The 11,184-nt window shown below is 54.1% G+C and overlaps 1 protein-coding gene across 1 annotated transcript in view; it reads right to left on the bottom strand.

The window, feature by feature from the left end:
* The window catches only part of srgap2 (SLIT-ROBO Rho GTPase activating protein 2), a 30,662-nt gene extending 19,718 nt beyond the window's left edge, over window positions 1-10,944 (bottom strand). The window contains 1 exon segment of the mRNA XM_068742998.1: window positions 10,878-10,944. Coding sequence (XP_068599099.1) covers window positions 10,878-10,944 — 67 coding nt within the window.
* Between the last annotated feature and the right edge of the window lie 240 nt (window positions 10,945-11,184).

The raw sequence follows: 11,184 nt of genomic DNA on the forward strand, positions 1-11,184 counted from the left end.
CCAGCTGAAACGCGGCCTCAGAGGGAGACCAGGCTGCTGCCCGTTTGATCTCTGGATGCTGCGAAGGCAGTTTTTATTCACACGCCGGTTCACATTAAGCCTCTATTGGAATGTGGCTGAATGCTGAATAGAAGCTGGCCCAGAGCTCGGAGCGCCCAAAGAGGAGAACCAACAATGAGATCCAAAGTCTCCTCCTGCTTAGGTTTGTCTCCAGAAGCCTCGCTGCCCTGCAACGTTATCGGGGGCTGGTGCCAAACGAGCCTCGGACTCGCACACGTGGTAGAGAACAAAACTATCTGTGTTCCGGAATGCACGGACGGCCCTGATGGAGCGAACACGGGCGCAGTGGCGCCGCAGCGCGTCCTGCCCTGTCAGGGAATGGAATCATTAAAACAATGCTGCGCTGCAGCGTGGGCGGCCACGCCCTTCCCTCCCGGCTCCCCTCCACGCCGTCCCCACAAAGGGAAGCGCCAGCAGGCCGGGAGGCGAGGGAACACAAACGAGATCTGTGATCTACTGCGAGCGAGGTCGGGTGTCCCCCCCCCCCCCCCCTCCCCCATCAGGCCACCCCGAGGACAAAATCCTGAAGGCGCCCCTGCATCCACCTGAAGGGGGGGATGCGAGACATTTGCTCAGCGTCACATCAGGGCCTCCGTGCCAAACTATTGTAATAAACATTACAAATAGTGAGCTGTCAGAGCAGATGGGCCGGGTGGGGGGGGGGGGGTGGGGGGGTAGAAGCAGTCTAACAGGAGCAGAATATCTTTTTTGAATTAATGCTGTCAGAGAAACGAGAGCACTTTCACACACGTGTGCATCGTAAGCACGGACGCTCACACGAGAAGCTGCCCTGAGGGTCAAAGGTCACCAAAGGCATGTGGCCCACACCTGTTGTAAAGCTTCCTCAGTGGACTAACACAGACAGACGAGGTCTGCCCTTATTTTAGACGAGTTCTCCCTTCTCTTCTCGCCGCTCTCATCCACAGGAAGCCCGTTTGATCCGGCAGCGTCCCGCTGGTCCAGCTCGCCAGCTCCATCAGGCAGCACCCCTCGCTCTCCCCCAGAAAGGGAGAGGTCCCTGTGTTTCCTGTCCTCTCCCAAACACACACACCCTCCCTCCCTCACCTCCTGCCTAGAAATCAGAGCCGCTCGCTGCTCTACCAAAGACAACATAATAATCCATGAAGAACAGGCCTGTGTGCACGGAGAATCTAAGCCATGTCTGAGTCTGTATTTCACCGAGGACAGTGGTCTTCATTGTCACCATGGAGAGAGACACAACCAGGAACCTGACTCACACATACTGGAAGCCTTCCTGACCATTGTCCCTAGTAAAGACACTGCAGACAGCGTGAGACACGGCGTGAGACAAGGCGTGGGACACGGCGTGAGACACGGTGTGAGACAAGGCGTGGGACACGGCGTGAGACATGGCGTGGGACACGGCGTGAGACATGGCGTGGGACACGGCGTGAGACACGGTGTGAGACAAGGCGTGGGACACGGCGTGAGACATGGCGTGAGACATCTATTCAGTTTTAGAATAGATGTTTTTAAAGATGTAGGAGCATTCAGATACTTTAGTTCCCGAGGACATTAGCAAACACACATTGGTGCGCCGGTCCAAAGTGAGATGCGGCCGGGTCAAAGGCTACATGATGGATGCCTACTGGTCCGGAACACGGGCGGTACAATAGCCAAGCCGGGTCTCCTCCAGACAGGGAAGTGCTTCTCAGCATTCCTCAGAGGGAATACCATCAGCACATGACAAGCCCCTCCCACTGCAGCCTTTACACAGAGAACGCCGATGTGTGTGTGAACATGTGTCACGTGCAGCAACCTTTAACACGCAATGCTGCCCTCAGACAGGAAGACATCACAGAGGGAGGGGTGGGACACGCTGGTGTCAACACCAGGGGGTGTAAACTGAGAGGGTTATCCCACAGCTCGGATCAGCACATGCTCTCCAGTCTGCTGCGGGCCCAGCGAGAGGATCGCCAACGGAGACCTTCTGCTCACGGGCCAGAATAGACGAATACGAGGCATCGCCATGCGCCAGATTATCTGTGCCTCTGACCGTTTCAGCACGCTGCACCATAGTCGTCAGATTATCTGTGCCTCTGACCGTTTCAGCACGCTGCACCATAGTCGTCAGATTATCTGTGGTTCTGACCGTTTCAGCACGCTGCACCATAGTCGTCAGATTATCTGTGGTTCTGACCGTTTCAGCACGCTGCACCATAGTCGTCAGATTATCTGTGGCTCTGACCGTTTCAGCACGCTGCACCATAGTCGTCAGATTATCTGTGCCTCTGACCGTTTCAGCACGCTGCACCATAGTCGTCAGATTATCTGTGGTTCTGACCGTTTCAGCACGCTGCACCATAGTCGTCAGATTATCTGTGGCTCTGACCGTTTCAGCACGCTGCACCATAGTCGTCAGATTATCTGTGGCTCTGACCGTTTCAGCACGCTGCACCATAGTCGTCAGATTATCTGTGCCTCTGACCGTTTCAGCACGCTGCACCATAGTCGTCAGATTATCTGTGCCTCTGACCGTTTCAGCACGCTGCACCATAGTCGTCAGATTATCTGTGGTTCTGACCGTTTCAGCACGCTGCATCAGTCGTCAGATTATCTGTGGCTATGACCGTTTCAGCACGCTGCACCATAGTCGTCAGATTATCTGTGGTTCTGACCGTTTCAGCACGCTGCACCATAGTCGTCAGATTATCTGTGGCTATGACCGTTTCAGCACGCTGCACCATAGTCGTCAGATTATCTGTGGCTCTGGCCGTTTCAGCACGCTGCACCATAGTCGTCAGATTATCTGTGCCTCTGACCGTTTCAGCACGCTGCACCATAGTCGTCAGATTATCTGTGGCTCTGGCCGTTTCAGCACGCTGCACCATAGTCGTCAGATTATCTGTGGTTCTGACCGTTTCAGCACGCTGCACCATAGTCGTCAGATTATCTGTGGCTCTGACCGTTTCAGCACGCTGCACCATAGTCGTCAGATTATCTGTGGCTCTGACCGTTTCAGCACGCTGCACCATAGTCGTCAGATTATCTGCGCCTCTGACCGTTTCAGCACGCTGCATCAATCGTCAGATTATCCGTGCCTCTGACCGTTTCAGCACGCTGCACCATAGTCGTCAGATTATCTGTGGTTCTGACCGTTTCAGCACGCTGCATCAGTCGTCAGATTATCTGTGACATTTACATTTCTGAAAGCCCGTCGTAACTCTGAGTCGTCGTTGAGTGAGCACCATCCTCTCCTCGGATGGCGTGGGGTGAGATGAAACGTGGAGGGGGGGTGGGGGAGATGACGCACATGACAGTTTGTAAAACTTCTGCAGTACATATAGCACAGCCTCAGGACATGCTTAAACATGCATGAGAGAGAAACTCATATCGGCATGTTCTTCACACACCCAACTGCCCCCGGTCACACTCAGGGGGGGCAGAAGAGGAAAGTCTGGCAGGCGCCTGCAAACCAGCGAGATCAATATCAGGCCTCGGGTATGCGCTTCACATTCCATCAGACCCACACATCACCGCGGTAACGCCGGTCCAATATGTATGCAAATAAAAGCATTCCGGAAGGCAAGCAAAGGTGCTACAAGCAGCTTCTCAAATCTCATGGTTGTGTACAAATACTACGTTGTCAAAATGTAGAACCTCGTCCTCATCTGGGACGTCTCTAGCTCAGGCAGGAAGGGTGTCATACAGGCATCGGAAGGACAGAGGTTCAAGCCCCCCGAAAAAACCCCAGATGTCAGCTGATGCTGGGAAAAGGGATATGTTGCGTTCCTGCCATGAGATGTGCCATGTGGATGAACAAAGAGAGGACGTGCACTCACCACATGCACTTCCTGTGGCCTCAAAACGGCCCAAAAGTGACCTCAAGGTAGCGTCCAGCTAGGTCAAAGTGGATGTAGAGCGGTGTAGAGGTGAAGTAGGGATGTACCAATACCGATAGTCGGGTAGCAGCCCAATACTGGGCTCTGGCGTCTGTGTGGGCAATGTTCAAAGCCCAAATCTGAGACAAGCAGAGGTTGCCGAATCTCAAACTACCGAACTACTATCAGGTGCCTGTCGTCCAACGTCGAGGCCTTCAGCCTCACCTCTCACCTTTCCCCCTCTCTGATGTCCACCCGATGGCATTCCTACACCCCCGCACCAAATATATTGTCTTCAGTTCTCAAGTAAGCATGTATCACACAAGATCACACATCGGAAGTGGAGCTACTGATAATTATTAAGACGAGCCCTTTAAGCCCACAAATGTGCAGCTAGAAAGAGCGGATGGGAATGAGAGGATTATCCGCAGCAGCCTTAATGCTGGGAAAAGCTCAGATAGCACCAGCAGCGAGGAGGACGGACGCAGCGTCCTCACAGACACGCATCCTCACAGACACCGCGTCCTCACAGACACCAAGTCCTCACAGACACCGAGTCCTCACAGACACCAAGTCCTCACAGACACCGAGTCCTCACAGACACCGCGTCCTCACAGACACACATCCTCACAGACACCGAGTCCTCACAGACACCGCGTCCTCACAGACACACATCCTCACAGACACCGTGTCCTCACAGACACCGCGTCCTCACAGACACGCATCCTCACAGACACTCGCGTCCTCACAGACACCCGCGTCCTCACAGACACCCGCGTCCTCACAGACACCGCGTCCTCACAGACACCGCGTCCTCACAGACACCGCGTCCTCACAGACACCGCGTCCTCACAGACACCGCGTCCTCACAGACACGCATCCTCACAGACATCGTGTCCTCACAGACACTCGCGTCCTCACAGACACCCGCGTCCTCACAGACACCCGCGTCCTCACAGACACCCGCGTCCTCACAGACACCGCGTCCTCACAGACACCGCGTCCTCACAGACACCGCGTCCTCACAGACACCGCGTCCTCACAGACACCGCGTCCTCACAGACACGCATCCTCACAGACATCGTGTCCTCACAGACACTCGCGTCCTCACAGACACCCGCGTCCTCACAGACACCGCGTCCTCACAGACACCCGCGTCCTCACAGACACCCGCGTCCTCACAGACACCCGCGTCCTCACAGACACCGCGTCCTCACAGACACGCATCCTCACAGACATCGTGTCCTCACAGACATCGTGTCCTCACAGACATCGCGTCCTCACAGACACTCGCGTCCTCACAGACACCCGCGTCCTCACAGACACCGCGTCCTCACAGACACCGCGTCCTCACAGACACCGCGTCCTCACAGACACCCGCGTCCTCACAGACACCGCGTCCTCACAGACACCGCGTCCTCACAGACACCGCGTCCTCACAGACACCGCGTCCTCACAGACACGCATCCTCACAGACACGCATCCTCACAGACACCCGCGTCCTCACAGACACCGCGTCCTCACAGACACGCATCCTCACAGACACGCATCCTCACAGACACCGCGTCCTCACAGACACGAGTCCTCACAGACACCCGCATCCTCACAGACACCCGCGTCCTCACAGACACCCGCGTCCTCACAGACACTCGCGTCCTCACAGACACCCGCGTCCTCACAGACACCACGTCCTGGTGATGATGAATGGCTTCATTAAAGCAGCATTAGCAGAGGAGGGAAAACTAATGGTGCCAGTGAGCACCGACCGCCCAGTCCACCCCCCCCCCCCCCCAGCCCCGAGACACAGCACAGACAGGTGCATTTCTCTTCATCTACCCCTGACTGCCTTCATCTGCACACGGGCCCGCAGCCTGGGGGGGAGGAGCGAGCAGCGGCGCCACGGAAAAAGAACGCGATGAAAAGAAGGAATAAAGGAGGTGGAGGACGGCAAACAGGCAGAACAGGAATGTGAAGAAAACCTGAAAAGAGCAAAGGCTGCGGGTTCCGCGGGAAATCGAAGCGCGTGTGCGCGTGTGTGTGTGTGCGTGCGTGTCTGTGTGTGCGCGTTTCTGTAACCTGATTAACAACACCCTGCAGGGGAGACAAATCTACATGATTCGTTCTCATTTTCCCTCTGCTCCTCACAAACTCAGAAAAATGGGGGCAATTCAGTAACCCTGGCAACTGACTGCCTACGTGCTGCGAGAGGCTGCTGATGGAGGGGAAGGAGAGGTGGAGATGGGGAGTAGGAGGAGGTGCATACTGTAGTCCGTACGCACCTCCTCCATGTCTCTGAAAACTCTCTTCAGGCCTCTTCTTGCACATTTCCCAGATCCCTCCTCTTCCCCTTTCCTCTGTCTGCCCCCCCTGCCCCCCCCTGCCTTTCTCCTCCTGCTCTCTGGCCACGTAGGAAGGCTGTTCAAACACAACCTGTTTCCTCTGGCGTCCCCCGGGAGGATTATCCAACCGTTCCATCTCATTTACAGCCGGATGCGAGGGGGCTTCGTCTCTACCTGCCGGGGCATCAGAAGCATCCTAAAGACTATCCTTCTACCGATATAGTCCCCGTCTCTCCTCTGGACATGTCTTCAGGAACGCCCGAAGAGGGGACATTTCAACCAATCCAAATATGCCTCTTTACTGATGGTCTGGGCTGCTAGAGGGTTAGGATTAGCCAATCAGGGTAGGCGGGACATCTGATGCCCAATCAGAACATCTGGAGCATCCGGCACCAATGAACAGCATCTAGCTGACCTATGACCCATTTGGCTTCAGAATCAGAATCAGAAGTGGTTTATTGCCATTGTCAGTGAGGGTTCACAGACTAGGAATGTTTCTCGGTGAAGTCGTGCTAAATCTAACAGTAATGACAAAATACAAAAAACATACAAGTACAGACACAGCAGCAGCAGCAGGAGTGGATACACAGATGTGTACTAGCAGCAGTAAACTGCAGGTTTATTTTGTTGTTTGCTTTGGATGTGGCTTCAGATTGATTTATCTGCATATCTGTCGACTATCAGGACGGGAACATTCGGGTAGATTCATCGACTTTGGGCCGGACCCAGAATGTAGCCAGGGTGGGATAGCAAACCTCAACGCAGCCTCACGCTCACAGACTCGTAGCAGAGCTGTGCCCGTGTGTGTGTGTGTGTGTGTGTGTGGCGTGTTCCATGCGTGATCCATGCGTGTTCCATGCGTGATCCATGCGTGTTCCAGCGTGTTCCATGCGTGATCCATGCGTGTTCCATGCGTGATCCAGCGTGTTCCATGCGTGATCCATGCGTGATCCATGCGTGTTCCAGCGTGTTCCATGCGTGATCCATGCGTGTTCCATGCGTGATCCAGCGTGTTCCATGCGTGATCCATACGTGATCCATGCATGTTCCATGCGTGATCCATGCGTGTTCCAGCGTGTTCCATGCGTGATCCATGCGTGTTCCATGCGTGTTCCAGCGTGATCCATGCGTGATCCATGCGTGATCCATGCATGATCCATGCGTGTTCCAGCGTGTTCCATGCGTGATCCATGCGTGTTCCATGCGTGTTCCATGCATGATCCATGCATGATCCAGCATGTTCCAGCGCTGGATCAGCACCAGAAGGTTCTAGATTGTTCTCGGTATCTTTAAACACCAACCATGAAAAGTCAGAGTGAATCAGAGTTGATGTATTTTTAACAGATTTTTGAATCCCTAAATGGGCTTTTCATTTCTCATTCATTTTTTCTGACTCCATTCTGAATCTGATCCGGATGAAATTCAGTGGCAGGATAGACCCCCCCCCCCCCCCAGTGAGCAAGGTGTTTCACTCCCAGGTGAGGCTTGCTGGTGGGAAGGCAGCAGCAGCCACGGCTCGGTGAAATGAACAGCTGATTCATTCCTACCTTTTGTTTTATATTTGTGAATAAATAAGACGCAGGTTTGCCCTGCAATTTATGTCAGCGGCCCTTCAGCGATCAAATAACACATCCATCACCTGCAGAAGAAATACACAAAGATTCTGACCAGGCGTGGAACCACACACACACACACACACACACACACACAGTCCTGCTTGCACCAGCTTTCCGATTGTGAGCTTGTGAAAGCAGCCATTTATCCTAAATACTATGTTCCCCTGCCGGCCTTGTAAACAGGCAGCTTAGCGACGAGCACGCGGGCGGAATCACAGTCTTCAGGGGAGGCGGAGCAACATATCAGCAGGGCCGAACGCGTTCGCAGGCCGGTCGGGACCGCTGCGACAGCCCACATCGGTCTGGAGATACCGCCCGTCCAGAACTCTTCTGGAGCCGTTAGTCTTAAGATCAAGGAAAGTTATTTGCCACATTATCTGACTGGATGGACGCGCGTTCTGAACCTAACCAGAGCGTTTTACGAGTGGATGCAGCAGCAGTCCGGGTTCGAGCAGCCACTCATTAACATTCCCTGATGAGTAAAACACCGACAGGCGGAGGCGGGCCGGGCCAGAACGCACTGAAAAATGAAACATCTGTCATTCGAATTTAAAGACTCATTTTCCCTCTAAAGTTTCCCTTTCTGGAGCCGATACAGTGAGCTGCTGACTGGACACCAGGGACGGGTGAATAGCAGCTCCATGTGGGTCACCGGGTGAATGCAGCGGGAGAATGCAGCGGGGGAATGCAGCGGGTGAATCCAGCGGGTGAATGCAGCAGGGGAATCCAGCGGGTGAATAGCAGCTCCATGTGGGTCACCGGGTGAATGCAGCGGGAGAATGCAGCGGGGGAATCCAGCGGGTGAATGCAGCAGGGGAATCCAGCGGGGGAATTCAGCGGGGGAATTCAGCGGGGGAATCCAGCGGGTGAATGCAGCGGGTGAATAGCAGCTCCATGTGGGTCACCGGGTGAATGCAGCGGGGGAATCCAGCGGGTGAATAGCAGCTCCATGTGGGTCACCGGGTGAATGCAGCGGGAGAATGCAGCGGGGGAATCCAGCGGGTGAATGCAGCAGGGGAATCCAGCGGGGGAATTCAGCGGGGGAATCCAGCGGGTGAATGCAGCGGGTGAATAGCAGCTCCATGTGGGTCACCGGGTGAATGCAGCGGGGGAATCACGGACATTAAACGTGGAGATGCTTCATGCATTTCTGCTCCACACCCTCCATTAAGACATCGCTAACGGCAACGAAATGACGACTGCGTGTTCCCCAGACAAGACATACACACAACACTTCTACACACACACACACACACACACACACACACACCAAACAGTAATGAGGATGCACAGGTTTATCCTTTCATCTGCTCAAACACGGATAGTAAAGATGTTTGGGCAGCTGCGCAACACTTTTAAGTTTATTGACACAGAAATTCCATCTTCTATATATACACACATATATATATACATATACACACATGTATATAATTTGTATATTGATGTGCCAGTTATGGAGGCGAGGCTGGGAAGAGAATGATGTTCTTAAAAATAAATGATAAGTGGGTGTGATGAGGGAAACGTGCTCTGCAAGAAGGCAACATCCCTTTCTCTCCGTCTCATCCCTCTCTCTCTCCGTCTCATCCCCCTCTCTCCGTCTCATCCCTCTCTCTCTCCGTCTCATCCCCCTCTCTCTCCGTCTCATCCCTCTCTCTCTCCGTCTCATCCCCCTCTCTCTCCGTCTCATCCCTCTCTCTCTCCGTCTCATCCCCCTCTCTCTCCGTCTCATCCCCCTCTCTCTCTGTCTCATCCCCCTCTCTCTCCGTCTCATCCCCCTCTCTCTCCGTCTCATCCCCCTCTCTCTCCGTCTCATCCCCCTCTCTCTCCGTCTCATCCCCCTCTCTCTCCGTCTCACCCCCCTCTCTCTCCGTCTCATCCCTCTCTCATCCCTTCTTCCTTCCTTCCACCTGTGAGTCCTCCAGAGCTTTGGATCCAAACCACAAACCCTAAAACCAATAGTTCTGTGTACGCAATCACTGACAGCTGAATACAGCGTGGCTGCCTTACGACAGAAACGCACGGACGCACGCACGCACGCACACACACACACACACACGCAGATCGGGCAGTAAATGCACGCCTCTGCTCTCCTCCTACAAACGACACCAATGGACTGTAATCAAGGCCTTTACGCATTGTGTGCTGCGTTAATTAGCGCACAGATCCACGTTGCTACCGTGAACGGACGGCGGTGCACGCACAACATGCAGCACACACACACACGCAGCACACGCAGCACACGCAGCACACGCAGCACACGCAGCACACACACCAGCAGCACGGACACGCAGGAGACACGGGGAGAGAAAACGCCCTGCCCTTGCTCCACGTAGAACCCCAGCCCCGTGGCTCGTCGACTAAAAACACTCACGCAGCACCTCCACCTCGGCTCTTCCTGTACCCCTTTCTTTCTGTGCGTGTTTCGCATTATCACAGATTCACGCATTATCGCAGAGCCAGCATGCATTGTCACAGAGCCACGCATTATCACAGAGTCAGGCATTATCGCAGAGCCACGCATTATCACAGAGCCAGGCATTATCGCAGAGCCACGCATTATCACAGATTCACGCATTATCACAGATTCACACATTATCACAGAGCCAGCATGCATTGTCACAGCGCCACGCATTATCAGTCATGCATTCTCACCGAGCCATGCATTATCACAGAGTCAGGCATTATCGCAGATTCACGCATTATCACAGAGCCAGCATGCATTGTCACACGCCACGCATTATCAGTTGTGCATTATCACAGAGCCACGCATTATCGGTCTCGCATTATCGCAGAGCCACGCATTATCAGTCATGCATTATCACAGAGCTACACATTATCAGTCATGCATTATCACAGAGCTACACATTATCACAGATTCACGCATTATCATAGAGCTAGCATTATTACAGAGCTACGCATTATCACAGATTCACGCATTATCACAGAGCTAGCATTATCACGGAGCCACGCATTATCACAGATTCACGCATTATCACAGCAGGAGCTTGGCAGAAGTTTACCTTTAACTTGAGTTTCGTATTCGGCCACTATCTCCTTCTCCTTTCGGAATTTCGCCGGTGACGTCATGGCTGAGTTTGGAGATCTACCCCCGCTAAAGTGTGAACCGTGGAAATGGCTCTTCGACCGGATGAGAGCTCGTAGCGTGTCCGCGGATCCGTCTCGTCTCCGCGCGTCCGTTCACTCGAGGCGCGTCGTGCGTTTGGCGCTGCTGCACGTTCCCATCCGCCGCCTCGCCGCGCCGCGCCGCGCCTCGCCGCCTCCCGAAAACCGGTTATGGTGAAAACAACTTGAAAGAAGATTCATTCC

The sequence above is a fragment of the Brachionichthys hirsutus genome, chromosome 8, assembly GCF_040956055.1.
Source record: "Brachionichthys hirsutus isolate HB-005 chromosome 8, CSIRO-AGI_Bhir_v1, whole genome shotgun sequence".
Taxonomy (NCBI): domain Eukaryota; kingdom Metazoa; phylum Chordata; class Actinopteri; order Lophiiformes; family Brachionichthyidae; genus Brachionichthys; species Brachionichthys hirsutus.